The sequence below is a fragment of the Rana temporaria genome, chromosome 9 (assembly GCF_905171775.1).
Source record: "Rana temporaria chromosome 9, aRanTem1.1, whole genome shotgun sequence".
Classification (NCBI taxonomy): Eukaryota; Metazoa; Chordata; class Amphibia; order Anura; family Ranidae; genus Rana; species Rana temporaria.
In genome coordinates, this window is record NC_053497.1 from 153,154,202 (window position 1) to 153,172,598 (window position 18,397).

An 18,397-nucleotide genomic window follows, 5' to 3' on the forward strand; every position below is an offset into this window, starting at 1 on the left:
TGATGACGGTCTCATTGGTGACATGGACAACAAAGGACCGCAAAATCAATTTCATGGAGTTCATGGACAGCTGCTAGAGCAGGGTGTGGGTTATACCCGGGGAACCACGCCCCCTGGGAGGGGCTGCACTAAGGAAAAGTTGTTAACACTTTAAGTGCTGTATTTCTGCCTAACTCTCCTGGAAGGAAGCGGATATAACCCTAAGGTCAAAGGCTGCTGTGTCCGTCCATGAACGGAAGAGAAATAAGCAATTATGTGACGGCCAATAGCACCGATGGCAGATAATGGACTGTGGGTATTGCAAGGAGAAGCAGGACCCTTTAGAAGTGAAAGGTTTCACAGACAAATCTAAGACCTTCAGCATTTTATTAGTAATGTATGCTATAATCCAAGCATTGTCCAAGAACCTTTCAAATATGCCAGAGCTAAAAATACATATGTATAGATCACACATGGCACTTGCTGTCTCCCTGGGTCTGTAGTACAGGACATATCAGACTGCAGAAAGAGGATTGTCTTTTTTTTTTTAATTTTTCAGCAGTATTCAAATGCTCCTTTCATTAAACTTGTTTAATTAGAATCCAGCTGCTAATTTGCAAGTCGATACCAGAGGGTGCAGGACAGCCTTCCTTTGAATACTGTCCCTGTGATCTACTGTGCTCACACACTGCCATCCTTCAGTAGCCTCCGCAAGCTTTTCTGACAATTAGTGCAGGAGAAGCTGTATTGATCTTGACAGGGAAAATATTAATCTTCTTCCCGTTTTAATGAACCATAATCTTCAAGGGGGTTTATTCTCTTGCTTGCTGTGGCAACTCGCGACAATGGGTAATCTTAACCACATCCCGCATAACAACTAAATGCAAATAAGATTGCTGCTGTCTGAGAAGATACCACTTTGCCCTCCAGAGAGGAAATCAAAACAGTTACAAGTTACCCCTCGTCAACAATATCAGCTATTTTAAGCTGTTTAGCAGTCTGACAGCGCAGGGTAGCATTGTATATATAGACTGTCACCATCCACATGAAAACTACTAAATCATTTTTATTACAGATTTATTGGTCTCAATCAATTTTCTGAGACTGGCAGCAAAGCCCAGTTTAATTAAGCTGCTGCCTATTAATATTCCAGCAACTTCTGGCACATTACAGTAATATTTTAGGTACTCTGTAGTTATCCAGCATGCAACTAAAGGCAATTATTTTTACAAAACCAGCAACAATTGGATTTAGTTTTTTGTTATTTCATTATGTAATTGCACACTGCCAATTGGGCTTTACTGCAATACGTTTCAAATGATGGACAGAGAAGCAAAAACATTTCCAATTAAGAAAGTTGATTTCCAACACTCAGACACAATAGGGTTAATTAACTAAAAATGGAGAGTGGAAAAATCTGGTGCAGCTGTGCATGGTAGCCAATCAGCTTCCAACTTCAACTTGTTCAATTTAAGGGGTTGTAAAGGCAGAAGGTTTTTTGTTATCTTATTGCATTCTATGCATTAGGATAAAAAGCCTTCTGTGTGCAGCAGCCCCTTCTAAAGGCCGTACACACCATCGGATTTTCAGATGGGAATTGTGTGAGGACAGGCTGATGACGGAAAATCCGACCGTTTATATGCTCCATCGGACAATTGCTGTTGGAATTTCTGGCAACAAATGTGGGATAGCACGCTTTAAAATTGAATAACAAATGTGTGTTGTCGGATTATCCGATCGTGTGTACACAAGTCCCTCAGAAAAAATCCAAAGTACAAAACACGCATGCTCATAAGCAATGCTAACCATAACAAAATATTAGCAGAAGTTGCCCAAAGGGTGGCGCTAAAGAGCTGAAAAACCACAGAGATTTGTGTTTGTTGGCCAACAATTCTTTGCCATTTGTATGCAATACAAGTTCATGTCCAATGCCCTTCAGACAAAATTCCGAGGCTTTGTCTGTGGAAAATCCGATCGTGTGTACGAGGCTTTACACTTACCTAAGGTCCCTCTGTGTCCAGCGATATCCACGAGTGTCTCAGCCATCCAAGATTCTCCTTCCTGATTGGCTGAGATAGCATCAGAACCATCATAGGCTCTTGCTGCTGTCAATCAAAGTCATCTAGCCAATCGGTGAGAGAGGCTAGAGGGCCGGGGTCTGGGCTCCAAGTCTGAATGGACATACAGAAATGTGCCGCTTCTATGAATCGGTTTTGAGCAATCTACACAAGTAGCCCGATTTACTGAAAGACATGCGTGTATATGCTGGCACATCGACTGTGGTGTACAAGCACCAGCATTTAAATGTACGCCGACTAATGGTCTTAACTCTAACTGCTGACCACTTATTTAACCAACGTCCTGGACTTTCAGTGGTGATATCTGAATGATGTCTGCAGCTACAGATATCGTCTTTTAGACCCGGCGATTCCCTACACCATAAGAACGATCACAGTGGCTTGGACACCCCCCCCCCCCCCCCAACGCCTTCTGGTGCTTCTACCGACTCACCCCTGCCATCGGTGAGTCGGAGAAGAAGGAACCTGCCGGCCCCAGATGCCGACCATAGAGATGGTCCCCTGAGTCTCTATGATCGTTCAGAGGCTGGGCACGATGTTATGACGTCAAGCCCAGCCTCTGCATTTAAAACAAATGGCGCTGCCTCGGCTGGGAAGCCAAGATTTTTTTATTTCAGGCTTCCCAGTCTAGAGGTTAGATGTGGGGTCTTATTGACCCCATATCTCACTGTAAAGAGGACCAAGTCATGCCATAATCCTGTTCCAAGGGAATGATTACATTTTTTGTAATAGGAATAAAAAGTGATCAAACCAAAAAAAAAAAGTTTTCAAAAGTGTCAAATTAGAAAAAAAAAAAGTTAAATTAACAATAATAATAAAAAAAAGTGTAAGTGTGCAAGCGAAAAAAAGTCGTGCCCACATATGAAAACTGTGTTCAAACCACACGTGAGGTACTGCCGCGAATGTTAGAGCGAGAGCAATAATTTTAGCCCTAGACCTCCTCTAACTTAAAACATGTAACCAGTAAAAAAAAATAAAAAATAAAGTGTCGCCTATGGGGATTTAGTACCAAAGTTTGGCACCATGCTACGAGCGTGTGCAATTTTGAAGCGCGACACGTTGGGTATTTATTTACTCGGTGTAACATCATCATTCCTATCATGCAAAAAAATTGGGCTAACTTCGCTGTTAAATAAATGAGCAGATAAAAAGTTGCAACGACTGCCATTTTATTCTCTAGGGCTCTGCCAATAAAAAAAAAACAAAAAAAAAAAAACAACATGTTTGGAGGTTCCATGTAGCACACAACATTAATTGAAGGAGACTGTAAAAACTTGAATATGTAAAAAGCCTTAATAAAACAGCACCTGTGAAGGGCATGGTACTTTGCACATGCGCAGAATAAAATCTTTTGGAAAGATTATGGAATGCCACATGTCAGTGTTTAAAACAGATTCCACTGATCGGTACCTGTACATATACCAGGTTTTCCATTGATAGCCAGGAGAACACAGGGACTGTTGCTAGCAGCTACAGCCATTGGCAATAATCGCATGTAAAAATCCAGCATCCTGGTTGTACTCAAGTTGATTGTTGCTGAACTGGCCAAGATTTGAACTATGGCTGCCTTAAGACCTAAAGCAGGTGTGCCCAACCAGTGGCCCGGGGGCCACATGTGGCCTGCGGAGCCCTCTAATGCGGCCCACGACCTTCTGCTCTGGGATGGAATAAAATAGAATACTGTTATTAAAAGGTACGTTTTTATTACAAAAATCACAGTGCGTGTGTATATATGGGCATATCTGTTCTGCAGGGGTTACTGGGCTGCTTTCAAACAGATCCACAGGTACAGAGAAGTGTACCTGGGGGTTACCTACACTGAGCCATAGACTTCTATTACCTGCGAGTTTGGTGTGCTGAGATTAGAGTGGGCTCTATAGAGCCAAGTGGACTGCCAGCCACCCACTTCACTCATTGTGGCCCGCGACTGGATACCAAGTCGCTTAAGTGGCCCTTGCTCTTCAAAAGGTTGGGCACCCATGACCTAAAGCAATAACCCCACTGGCAAAAAAAAAAAAAAAAAAGAAGATCCCGAACATTATATGCTCTATTCTTACTCTCTAGTATTGGCCAAGTACTGATCTGTTACAGGGGGAGCCAGAAGCGGCTGCTGAATAGCAGGTCTGAATTATAAATACTTTGCAACCATATTATTGTTACAAAGTATTTAAACTACCGTAGCCTTCATGTGCGGATCAAATAAGCTTCCTTTGATCTGCATTAAATGTTAATTTACGCAACCTTGCAAGTGAAATCAATTTTTTTTTATTAAAAACTTTACCCAATTAACCCCTCAACTCTTCCTTAACCCTCACTACTACTTCCCCTTAGTTATGTTCCTGCCGGGTTGTTTTAACCATTCGTTAAACTTTTTTTTTCCAACTTTTCTTTTGCAACGACACATTTAAAGCGGTTCACCACCCTAAAGTGGAGTCCCACTGATCGGAACCCTCCCCCCCTCCGGTGTCACATTTGACACCTTTCAGGGGGGAGGGGGGGTGCAGATACCTGTCTAAAGACAGGTATTTGCACCCACTTCCGGCCACACGCTACGGGCAAAAGACGGGCATTCCGTCACATCCCGTCTGTCGCCCGTTGTGTGCTGGGAACACTCGGCTCCCAGCACACAGCGTGTGAGCCAATCGGCGGGCGCAGCGCAACTCGCGCATGCGCCGTAGGGAACCGGGCAGTGAAGCCGCAGCGCTTCACTTCCTGGTTCCCTCAGCGTGGATGGCGGGGGGAGCAGCAGAGTGACGAGCGATCGCTCGTGCTCTGCTGCGATCGGCGCTGGACTCCAGGACAGGTAAGTGTCCTAATATTAAAAGTCAGCAGCTGCAGTATTTGTAGCTGCTGGCTTTTAATATTTTGTTCCCATGGCACATCCGCTTTAACAAATACACAATCCCAAGTATCATTGTTTTCATAGCTTTAAAGTGCTTAATTGGCATTAACTGTTGTGTCATGTACATTTAATGTGTACTTTCTTCAAACTGCTAAAAGACTCCTTTAAGATCTGGTGAGTAGTACAGGTACCACTGACATCGGTGCTACAGATATAATGAAAACTAGCAAAAAATTTCTTTGCTGCCCTCTATGGTTGCCCATTTACAAAAACAAAAAGCTGCACCTGACCATTTTCAAGGGTCAAATCATCTCAACTGGGTAAAGGGGTTGAAGCATATAAGTAATTGTTTACCTAAAAAAAGACTTGTATGCAACCCATAGCCTTGTGATCTGACCAACCATGTTATATTAGTGGCAATACATAAATCACAAACTGCAGAGAGTGCTATTCTGTTAAAGGGGTTGTAAATGCAGTTTTTTTTTATCTTAATGCATTAGGATAAAAATCCTTCTGTTTGCAGCAGCGACCCCAATACTTACAGTATCCAAGGTCCAGCGATGTCCACGAGTGTGTCTGTCATCCGACATTATCCCTCCCGATTGGCTTAGACACAGCATCAGCGCCATTGGCTGCCGCCAAAATCAGCTAGGGGGTGGGGCAGGGCTCCATGTCTGAATGGACACATTGAGTTGTGACTCGGCTCAGGTGACCCCATAGCAAGCTGCTTTCTGTGGGGGCACTGAACAGGAGGGAGGGGCCAGGAGCACCAAAGAGGGACCTGAGAAGTGGAGGATCCGGACTGCTCTGTGCAAATCCACTGCAGCAAAGCAGGCAAGAACATGTTTGGTATTTTTATAGAAAAAACACAACACAACTTTACAATCACTTTAAAGCGGGAGTTCACCCTGAAAAAAAATGTTAACTGCTCATTTTGTCTAGGGGAATCGGCCAGTTTTTTTTAAAATCGAAGCTGTACTTACCGTTTTAGAGAGCGATCTTCTCCGCCGCTTCCGGGTATGGTCTTCGGGACTGGGTGTTCCCATTTGATTGACAGTCTTCCGACGGTCACATACATCGCGTCACGAGTAGCCGAACGTCGGTGCGGCTCTATACAGCGCCTGCGCACCGATGTTCGGCTACTTTCGGAAAATCGTGACGCGATGGATGCGACCGTCGGAAGACCGTCAATCAAATAGGAACGCCCAGTCCCGCAGCCCATACCCGGAAGTGGCGGAGAAGATCTATCTCTAAAACGGTAAGTACTGCTTCGATTTTAAAAAAACTAGCCGATTCCCTTAGACAAAATGAGCATCAATCTAAGGTTAAAAATTTAACTGTCCTGACAACCACCTACTGACCATTCTGTAGATATCGCCTTTTGTAAAACCCAATTTGCTTAAAGGGTACTTCTTTCCAATGAACTTATAGCACCTAGAGCCAAGGAAAAATACTTTGAGGTGTTCCAGCATGGGGAAAACAAAATTTAGTCAGCAGCTACAAATACTGTAGCTGCTGACTTAAATATATGAGCACTTACTTGTCCAGGGAGCGAACAATGTTGGCACCCCAGCCGATGTTCAGATCAACTATCGGATGCTGCTGCTTCCACCATCTCCACTACGGGAAGCCAGCCGTGAAGCCTTCCGACTTCAGACGGTTTCCTACTGCGCATGAGTGAAGCGATCTGCACTTTTTAATTGGCTTGCCAGCGGAGGAAGAAAGGGGGTGGGGGGTGAACTTCCAAGGGAGGTGCCACCTCCCAAAAGTGGGGACAGGGACCTGTCAAAAAAAAAAAAAAAAAAAAAAAAAAAAAAAAGGTACCCGTTTCCCCTCCCCTGAAAGGTGCCAAATATGGGGGGGGGGGGATGGAGGTTGCAAATAAACCAAAGTTCCACTTTTGGGTGGAACTCTGCTTTAACATCAAAAAACAAACAAATGAAGCAATGTAGCACTTAATGGCATAGATCAGTGGTCTCCAAACTGCAGCCCTTTGCTTGCATTTATCTGGCCTTTGAGGTACTTTTTCTCCCACCAAGACACTATTCCTCCCACTGACCCCAACAATAGGGAATCATTTCTGGTGGTGACAAGGGGGCAGGATTTCTCCCATTGACGCCAACAATGTGGCACTATTTCCCCCACTGACACCAATGATTGGGGCACTATTCCTCCTACCAATAATGGAACAGTATTACTCCCACAAATACCAAGGCTAGGGGAGTATCCCCCCTGCTGACACCAAGACAGTGTGCTATTCCTTTCCCTAATACTAAAGACGCATTATTTACTCAAATTCTACTCTGAATGGCCACAGTGTGGCTCCCTTTCAAGTCTGAAGGTCAGTAAAACAGTTTTAGAACGTTTGGAGACCCCTGGGCATAGATGGCGCCTACTCAAATCTACTCTGAAATTATTCAAAATTCAAACTAACTACATAAAAAGTGGACAGAGTGTAATATATTATCAAGTATGCAAATAAACTACTTAAATAACGCAATTGCTTTGTCCAAATTTCAATATTTAGCCAACTCCTAATACATTAGCTGTAATATTAGTAAAAAAAAAAAATATATGTGCAAAAACACTAACATTATCCTTACACCTACATAGGATCAGGTTGAAGTATATGAACCCTTATTTTTTAACTTCTCTGCATCTTCCTGCAATTCTACAATATAGCTACACGTTTTGCAAGCAAGCTGTTGTAGCAAGTTCTCATTGCAGTGAGGTAAAAAGCACCAGCTTTTTTTTTTTCTTTTTTTTATGTGGAACACCCTTGTTTAATGACCAGGTCAGTGTGCTGTCCAAGAGAAATATTTAAGAACATGGTACAAAAAAAAAAAAAAACTACGCTTAGCACGGGCTTTAGAAGTGAATGGCTGATCTTCTGCCCAATGCAGCTTGGTCTTCGTGCAACATTGACACTGAAGGCATTAAGATATTGATCTGTATTGACTACTTTTAGTATGTGTGACAGCTTGTCTTCATGATGCAACTTACCTAAGCAGTAACAATTGCTCACAAGACTGCTAATTTATGTGGTCAATAGGATCTTGCAGGCAGAGGCAGATATGTGATATTAACATCCTCTGCTGACTTATTGAAGCTGCTCTATTATTCATTTTACTAACCACAAGTACACTTGTTGCACTTTGTTTTGTTACACTATGTGTGCAAGATACAGTTTTGCTTTAGGTCTTTCTTTATTAAAAGGGCAACAAAGTAATAAGTAGGGTTGTCCCGATACCACTTTTTTAAGACCGAGTACAAGTACCGATACTTTTTTCCAAGTACTCGCCGATACCGATTACTGATACTTTTTTTTCAATGTCATGTAGCAGTTTGACAGATGGGGACCGATAGGTGGCACTGATAGTCGGCACTGACTGGTGACTGGCACTGATGCGCACTAATAGGTGGCACTGATTGCACTGACAGGTGGCTGTCACTGAAATCTCTGGACCCCTTTACATTACACAGCACCACACCTCTGGACCCCCTTACATTACATAGCGCCCTGCACCTCTGGACCCCCTTACATTACATAGCGCTCTGGACCCCCTTACATTACACAGCACCCTGCACCACTGGACCCCCTTACATTACACAGCACCCTGCACCCGTTTACATTACACAGCCCCCCACAGCTCTAGACACCTGTATGTTAAACAGGCACCCCCCAACAGTTCTGGACCCCCTGCATGTTACAGACATCCCCCCTCTACAATACAGACACAACCCCCCCCCCCCTCTACAATACAGAGACAACCCCCCCCCTCTACAATACACACACAACCCCCCCCCCCCTCTACAATACAGAGACAACCCCCCCTCTACAATACAGAGACAACCCCCCCCCTCTACAATACAGAGACAACCCCCCCCCTCTACAATACAGAGACAACCCCCCCCCTCTACAATACAGAGACAACCCCCCCCCTCTACAATACAGAGACAACCCCCCCCCTCTACAATACAGAGACAACCCCCCCCCTCTACAATACAGAGACAACCCCCCCCCCTCTACAATACAGAGACAACCCCCCCCCTCTACAATACAGAGACAACCCCCCCCTCTACAATACAGAGACAACCCCCCCCCTCTACAATACAGAGACAACCCCCCCCCTCTACAATACAGAGACAACCCCCCCCCCTCTACAATACAGAGACAACCCCCCCCCCCTCTACAATACAGAGACAAACCCCCCCCCCCTCTACAATACAGAGACAAACCCCCCCCCCCCTCTACAATACAGAGACACACCCCCCCCCCTCTACAATACAGAGACAACCCCCCCCCCCTCTACAATACAGAGACAACCCCCCCCCCTCTACAATACAGAGACAACCCCCCCCCTCTACAATACAGAGACAAACCCCCCCCCCCCTCTACAATACAGAGACAACCCCCCCCTCTACAATACAGAGACAACCCCCCCCTCTACAATACAGAGACACAACCCCCCCCTCTACAATACAGAGACAACCCGCCCCCCTCTACAATACAGAGACAACCCCCCCCCCTCTACAATACAGAGACAAACCCCCCCCCCCTCTACAATACAGAGACACACCCCCCCCCCCTCTACAATACAGAGACACAACCCCCCCCTCTACAATACAGAGACACAACCCCCCCCTCTACAATACAGAGACACAACCCCCCCCCTCTACAATACAGAGACACAACCCCCCCTCTACAATACAGAGACACAACCCCCCCTCTACAATACAGAGACACAACCCCCCCCCTCTACAATACAGAGACACAACCCCCCCCCTCTACAATACAGAGACACACCCCCCCCCCCCTCTACAATACAGAGACACAACCCCCCCCCCCCTCTACAATACAGAGACACAACCCCCCCCCCCTCTACAATACAGAGACACAACCCCCCCCTCTACAATACAGAGACACAACCCCCCCCCCTCTACAATACAGACGCACAACCCCCCCCTCTACAATACAGACGCACAACCCCCCCCTCTACAATACAGACGCACAACCCCCCCCCCTCTACAATACAGAGACAACCCCCCCCCCCCTCTACAATACAGAGACAACCCCCCCCCTCCACAATACAGACACCCCACCCCCTCTTCAGACTCGTAATGCTGTGCACCTCGGCTGATAATCAGCGTGCCGTGCACAGCACTTGTTAACTACACAGAGAAGAGGGAGGCGGGTTCGGTCTGCACGGCAGTCACACAGCCTAGACTTATCAGAGCTGCGGCCGGACCCCCCGCAAAGTGAGACTTCAGCCTGTGTGTCCTTCCTACCTTCCTTTCACCGCCATGCCATGCCGCCCGTTCTCTTCAGTCATGGAAGGGGGGTGCCGGCCTGACACCCCCCAGCGTGTGCTGCCCGCCCCCTCTCCAGCCAAATTCTGTCCGCACTCCCCCCGCCCTCTCCTGCCTTCCCCAGCCACTGACTCCTCCCGGCCACTACACAAAAAAAAGTACTCGCGCAAATGCTCTGCATCGGTCCCGATACCAGTATCGGTATTGGGACAACCCTAGTAATAAGATTGCCCTTTTGTGTGTAAAATTATACTCATCTGTGCATGTCTTGCATAGAGCACTGCCACCTTTGGAGATTTACGCTTAGGATTCAAGAGTGTTTGGTTGTTAGAAAATATTATTGTATTATTGAAGGTAGGCTAGAACACTTGAAACTAAGATATTGATAGGGCACCAAAGTAAAATCCACACCAGGCACCCCTACTACATTCTACTGAATAGGAACAGAATCTCAACACTATGTTTAAAACAGAGGACTTCAATGAAAGACGCCCTTGGGATTTGTCTCTAGTTGTCAGAAATAAGACCCGTAATGGGTTTTTGAGGCTTGTGTAGCCTTGCATTAGAGATCCAGAAGCCATTCTGGAACAACAGCTATCATTCCAGTCAATCAAGTAAGGCAGATTAAGGAGCAGGTATTGACTGAGGTTTGAGTCAATATGACCTATTGATCCAAGACACAGGACAAGTAAAATAGACAGTGCATAAAAACCAAACACGCATTAGGTCACATACCTCCATGTCTGGTCTGTAGCGGTCTTCAAACACAGCCATTGCAGCCAGGGACCCGGATCCTGCAAAACATACCATTTTAATATATAGAAAGCTAATTATTATAAAACAGCCAACATTCAGAAAATAGACTTCTTGTGTCGTAAATGATTTCTTTGTTTTTTACACTTAATAAAAACTCTTATGGCACATTTCCACATTTTGACCTTTTTATCCTTGATACACCACGTTTATGAAGGAAAAGAGATAGATATATCTATCTATATATATACACACACACATCTATGTGACTGTGAAATCAAATGTGGTGTAGATAAACTTCAGATTGGTCATCTCAGGCCGCGTACACACGGTCGATCCATCCAATGAGAATGGTCCGACGGACCGTTTTCATCGGTTCACCGCTGAAGCAGACCGATGGTCTGATGTGCGTGCACACCATCAGTTCAAAACCCAATCGGGTCAGAACGCGGTGACGTAAAACACACGACGTGCTGAAAAAAACGAAGTTCAATGCTTCGACTTGATTCTGAGAATGCGTGGATTTTGAACCGATGCTTTTGTGTACTAACCATCGGTTTTGACCGATGGTCAGCCGCCCATCGGTTCAATTTTAAAGCAAGTTCTAGAATTTTTGTCTGAAGGACAATAGACCGATGGGCCATACACACGGTCGGTTTGGACCGATGAAACTGGACTTCAGGCCGTTTTCATCGATTTGGACCGACCGTGGGTACGCGGCCTCAGAGGTTTTGTCTCCTGCCATCTCCAATAACAGTCTATTATTGGAGAGCCGTCTGATTCACAAGCCAACTGAAATACAGCATCTGCCTAAAAGTCTCCAAAAAGTCTAAAAGGGCTCTAATGTTTACAGTAACCAATTAGCTTCTTTCATGCTTTTAGTGGAGGTTAGGCAAGATATAAAAGTGAAAAGCTGCTTTCTGTGGCCAAAATAGTTTTTTCACTATTATATGCAAAAAAATAAATGATAATGTTTGTACAGTAGGAGTTTGCACCATCAAAGCAAAAATTCAGCAATTATAAAATATGGGACTGCCACGTTTCAAGTGGTTTTTTTTCCCCCCCCCGAACAGACCAAAAGGGGACTGCTGCCCTGAAAAGGAAATGAACCTCCCAGTTTCCAGCTCGGGGTCAGCAACCATACTAAATTATTGAATAGCCTGTACCATGTGAATGAATCTGCTTTACACCAAAACCTACAAACATTTGTAACTGGCAGCTAAGAAGTTAAGTGTGGTTTGTTGATCTAAATTTTGCTGGATGTGCACTCAAATTCCCCAAACTCTCCCTCGGTCATGGATAGAATAAATAACACCACCTATTATAGACTCTCATTGCCCATCGTATGTAGAACAAGCTGTCGCCTGGTACATGGTTAAAACCTGCCCTGGCTTTAGCGGTGATGTATGAGCCTCTGTAAGGGTAATGATCCTAAACCGCAGCGATATCCTCTAACAGCAGTATCTGTCACATTCATTGGGATTACCACGCTCATTGATTTGTGTCTGTAAATCTGCCGTCCCTACCCTTTAAATTTGATCTCTAATTGGGCCTCCTTAAATGGTTCAGACCAGGCTAGTCTGTATATTCTCAGAGCGCTGTCACAGGCAGCGTCTCTCCTCCCATTATACATTCTGCAGATTTGATGGAATCAGCAGGACTCCTCATTTGAAACAGTTTAATCGCCTCCTCTATCCTCGCGTTAAACCATTGAGGTGGTCAAGCGATGCACACAAATCATCCTAAATGGAAAATATAGCTCTCTCTGTGACCCAGCTAAATAGATAGAGCTATGCAAAACAAGTTAAAAAGTAATAAATGCCAAAGGGATCTTTTAATTGGAATAAAAAATTAGACACAACTTTATTTTCTTCACTATACAGCTGCATTCCAGCACTTTGCCAGTGTGTCTGAAATTATTTTTTAGTGTATTTTCCTTTGCTAAAGGATTAGGAAGACAAGTTGAAAACACTTGATGGTGCTGAATTGCTTCCCCCCTTACAGGTAAAAAATGTATTTATTTTGTTGCAGAAGGATAATATTTACAACCTTTGTTCTGGCATTCACCTGTGCAATCCTAAGCATTGACATTTGTATATTCTACCAAAAGATTACCAAGACAACAACATCACATTACCTGCTTGGAAGGAGAGATGCTCATGACAAAAAAAAAAAAATTAAAATAATAAACCAGATATTTAATATCATATATACCATACGGGTAAATTTGGCCACAGAAAAGCAAGGGACCCCAGAAGTCGAGGATCGGGGCCACACTGTGCAAAACAAACTGCAAAGTGGAGGCAAGTATGACATAATTGTTATATAAAGAAACAAAAAACAAAGCCTTAGAGCATTTTTTGTACAAAGTTTAGATGAGTTGAGTTTTAATTTTTGTTCTGCCAGAAAGCTCCAATCGGAAAAGCGAACTAGAAGGGTTTTTTCCTGCCTCTAAACGCCAAGCTCAAAATATGCCTGTAATCGTCCCAATGTGCATGGAGCCATAGGATAACAGTGATCTACTTCTACAGGCAGAACAAAAAACTCCTGCAGAAGCAGCGATTTTTAACCCAGTGTGCATGGAGCCTTAATAGAGACACCAGGGGGTCTCAACAGAAACCTGGTGTCACTTCTGTCTTCAGCCAGTGCAGATTATGGACAGAACTCAATCTGCAGATTTCCTGTCTGGTGCCTCCAGAATACTTAAAAGGTGTTGTAAAGGTACAATTTTTTTCCTAAATAGCTTCCTTTACCTGAGTGCAGTCCTCTTTCACTTACCTCATCCTTCGATTTTGCAATTTTAAATGTCCTTATTTCTTCTGAGAAATCCTCACTTCCTGTTCTTCTGTCTAACTCCACACAGCAATGCAAGGCTTTCTCCCTGGTGTGGAGTGTCGTGCTCGCCCCCTCCCTTGGACTGCAGGAGAGTCAGGACGCTCTCTACGTTGCAGATAGAGAAAGGAGCTGTGTGTTAGTGGGCAACCTGACTCTCCTGTAGTCCAAGGGAGGGGGAAAGCACAACACCCCACACCAGGGAGAAAGCCTTGCATTACTGTGTAGTTACAGACAGAAGAACAGGAAGTGAGGATTTCTCAGAAGAAATAAGGACATTTAAAAGCAAAATGGAAGGATGAGGTAAGTGAAGGAGGACTGCACTAAGGTAAAGGAAGAAAAAATAAAAATAAAATAAATAAAATAAATTGTACCTTTACAACCCCTTTAAGTCTGCTTACATCGCCCTACCCATGGAGCTGCTTAGAGCTTCCAATCAGGAGTGACTGAACAACGTATCGAATCAGAATGCCCGTGTGAAAGAGCCCTTAATATTACAAATCCCACTTACAGTTTATGTGACCCCCTCATGCTTTAATCATTCCAGAATGTGTAAAAAGCTAGATATTAAAAAAAAAGCATCTTACAGTTGTCAGTGGTGGCTGGCAAAGCGAACATAAATTCACAGCTTTCAATGATCCTAAAGCAAGTTGGGCACAAATTATTCTAGTTTGGGAAATTGGCTTATTTGCATATTGACAGCCATGCCAGCATCAGAAACTGCACTCCAGAAAGGTTAACACAAAGCAAATTATTTTTAAACAAACCATAAGCCACATGTATTTGCCTGAACTTAGAACCTTCTGAAAGAACAAGTTTAGAGAAAATCTAGCAGGGAGCCACCTTATAGAGCTGAAAATGCTTTATGCAGTAAAAAGCACTTTATACAAACATCACAGTGTATGCATCTCTAAGCACAAGCTGATCTGCTCTGATAGAACACAGTGCTCAGGCTATATGTGCAATTAGCAAGAGAGATTACAAAGCATAGAGAGTGCAGAGATGGCTGAATTAACAGCGTAAAAGCTCCCCAAAAATAGGTTTCTTTTAATACGGCCAGCCATCTACAGCTATTCCCCAACTCCAGAAATCACCCCTAAAGCGGGCTATAAATGGATCTTTTCTTTTTAATCAGCCACTGGCTGAACTGGTCGATTTTAAAACCATCTAAGGCCAGTTTACTTTCGGTTGAACATCCCCTGGCTACTGGTTCCAAAAAAAAATAGGGCTGGTATAATGGGTGCATAAACATCATGCCAATATGAGTGGTGCACGTCTATGCATAGTTCAAAAGGTTGGCAATTTTGACCATGGTCACATGTGTGGCTACACTTTGGGCTAAAATGACATTGTATAACCATTCCAGGAGAGATCAGAAAAACACTTCCACCATGACACCAGGTATTTCGCTAGACTTTAATGAACTCTACTGTTAAAGATTACATACTGCGTAAAATATGGAGTCACTGACACCAGGTATGCATTGCTAGGCTTAGTATTACGTGGTGAAAGCATTCAGTGGGTATAATGTTAACACTGGATCTATGCAGTCGTTCAGAATGTTCACCCAGTGGGAGGAGCCCTCAGTGGTCTCATATACTGTAATGTACGCACACAAACTACAATACCATACACCATCACACACTGGAGGGGGCTAGTACATTGGCTTTGCAAAGCAGTCTTCGAGGTGGCGTTATTACCAATCCCTGGATGAGGACCTGTAGGTGTCCACACTTTGACAATACCAGCCATTACATCTTGTTTTTGCAGATCGTTACTGTGTCATCTGTAGACCTGATGGGCAGCTCAAAGGCCAACTGAAAGAGTGCACACAGCAGGCCAATTGCAAGAAGCAGCTTAGCATTGAAACAGGAAATCATGTCATTGGTTGAATCTCTAGGTTTGTAACAGATTCACACACAATTATTTGCATAAGTAAATGTTTTCAGTACAGTGTAGGTTACCGAATGTTTTTGGCTTCAGGCTTTTTTTCTACAGTCAAAAAACTCTATCATGTTATTCTATGTGTCCATGCACACATAGGCCGTTATCAGACGTTTTTGGCTGGGGTGTTTTTTGGCAAAAAATAAATGAAAACTAGTGGGCTCCGAGGGGAGGTTTTCAGCTGAAAAATGATCCAACACCGATAAACGGGCAAAAAGGTGGCTCATCAGCAGTAAACGTTTTTGATCCATGAAAAGAAAAACAAACGCAGAAAAAACGCTATTGCAAAAACGTTTAAAAAAACTCAATGCAAAACTACTGCCGTTTTTGTAACATTATTTTAACATCCAGTGTGCATGAGGCCTCAAGGGGTTGTAAAGGCAGAAGGCTTTTTTATCTTTATGAATTCTATGCATGAAGATAAAAACACCATGGAAGGGTATAAAGTGATTAGCAATCGAAATATTTAGTGCTTATAAAATGTAAGTGGATATAAACCCTCCATATACCCAGTGAAGTGAACAGCCTCAGGCGATACACAGAGATAAAACAAATCTCCCTACATAAAATTTACATTTATATACTGTTTAGAAAATGCACATCATGTTAGATTTTTTTCTTCCTGGTTAGCACTGCAGTGACACCTGGGCATACAGCAAAGACAGCCGATTGGAGGAAAGGCACACCCTCTTCTCCTCATAGGTAGACATTTTCAGCTCTGTCTGTTGAATCATTCAGCTCAGTGCTAATCTATTTATGGCATCCTCCCCAACACAAAAAACTCTGGCTGCTTTTATCATATGTGACAGAGAACTTGTCATCAGGCTAACAGAAGAATGGAGCAGGAGAAAGCAAAGAGACTCAGTGCTTTGAAAAGAGATAACAAAACACTGCAGATATATGTGCCCAGCTCAAATTTCATGAATCGGGTTTACATCCACTACTGATCCTTACCAATCCTGCATATAATATAAACCGTAATAAATGCTTTTTGATCAGTGCTGAAAAATAATATTAGATATAAAGTGACCAGTGCTATGAAACCAGTGCTTGTGCGATTAAAGAAACAAAGTTCATGTAAAGTAACTAGTGCTCCAAACAATGAATCTGTGGGAGATTCAAAAGTGACAACCAAACTAGTCATTGCATCAACAAAAAAGCCCTTCTTATGGTGTTGCTGTGAACACATTTACATATATTTGGTGTTTGCAACTGAAGAGAGAACCACAACCCATGTGGTGTGCCCGGTGTCTCCAGACACATCCCCCTCATATGGCTTCACTCACCAGAAAGCTCTCCCATCACAGGGGTAGCCAGCATTCACAGAACCACCTGGCTGTATGTGGATATCCAGGACCAGCCCTACGGTATTCCTCCTTATTCCTAGGCTACTTTCACACCAAGGCATTGGCGGTAAAGCACTGCCATTTTTAGCAGTGCTTTTAAGACGATAGCGGTGCACTTTAAACCTCCACTAGCGGTCGAAAAAGGGTTGATTTCAATGGACAGGGGCGCCGAGCGATGTATACACCGCTCCAACAGCGCTGCAAAGATGCGGCTTGCAGGAATTTTTTTTACCGTCCTGCCAGCGCACCGCTCCAATGGGAAAGCCCTCTGGCTTTCACATGGGAGAGGAGAGGCTCTTTATAGCAGTATAGCGCCTCAGTGTGAAAGCAGCCTTATTTCCACTGCCCCAATAGTTTCAAGCATGGTTTGTGGGTCTCTTCAGTTGCAAACACAAAATAAATGTGTTCACAGCAACACCATAAAAAGGACTTTTTGTATGGATATTTTTGGATACAATAACTAGTTTGCTTATCACTTTTTGAATTGCCCAAGGATTCATCGTTTGGAGCACTGGCCACTTATATGAACATTGTTTCTTTAATCGCACAAGGATGGAATGTTTCATAGCACTGGTCACTTTAGATCCAATATTGTATTTCAGCACTGATCAAAAAGCATTTATTACGGTTTATATTTAATGCAGAATTGGTTAATATGATTAATTTTATAAGCACTATTTTAAATTGCAAATCACTTTATATGCTTCTTTTGCACATAATGATCTATACATTGGTTTACACAGCATTTCTTCGGTATGAAAGTGGATTTGGCGCTGCTTCAGTACCTATCATGGCTGGTGCAAGCATTTTTGACACCCTAAGCAAAACCTAATTTTGCTGCTGCCACCCCCCTTTGCCCTGCCCATGTATTCCCCACTTTATAATAAAGCGCCCATCAAATGAAGTCGCCAGCACCCATCAAATGCAGCCTTCACCAGCGCCCATCAAATGCAGTGGATAGAGATAAACGCTACTGCAAAAACTCTACAGCTACAACTTTCTACAGCCAATGCTACTGGTGTTTTTATAACGTGCAAGTGTCCATTCACATCTAGGTGTTGCTATTTTTTAAGGGTTTTTGTACAGGCTTTTGAAGTTTTAAAACGTCCAAAAACGCCTAGGTGTGAATGGAGCTTAAAGGAGTTGTAAAGGAAAACATTTTTTTGCCTAAAATTTATGTCTGCAAGGTAGACAGAATAGTGTAATGATTCTGTTAAAAAACTAGTAAATACCTATTAAATTCCTTCATCTATATCACCTCCGGCGTTCTAGTTTCTGTTCTCTCATTCACTTCCTGGTTTGCGACGCTCGTT

The 18,397-nt window shown here is 43.6% G+C and overlaps 1 protein-coding gene across 1 annotated transcript in view; it reads right to left on the reverse strand.

Annotated features, from left to right (window-relative positions):
- Positions 1-18,397, reverse strand: part of PSMB7 (proteasome 20S subunit beta 7) — a 103,947-nt gene that overhangs the window by 27,667 nt on the left and 57,883 nt on the right. Inside the window, exon 6 of the mRNA XM_040324865.1 lies at positions 10,945-11,003. Within this exon, the coding sequence (XP_040180799.1) occupies positions 10,945-11,003 (59 nt within the window). The remainder of the gene's footprint in view (positions 1-10,944; positions 11,004-18,397) is intronic.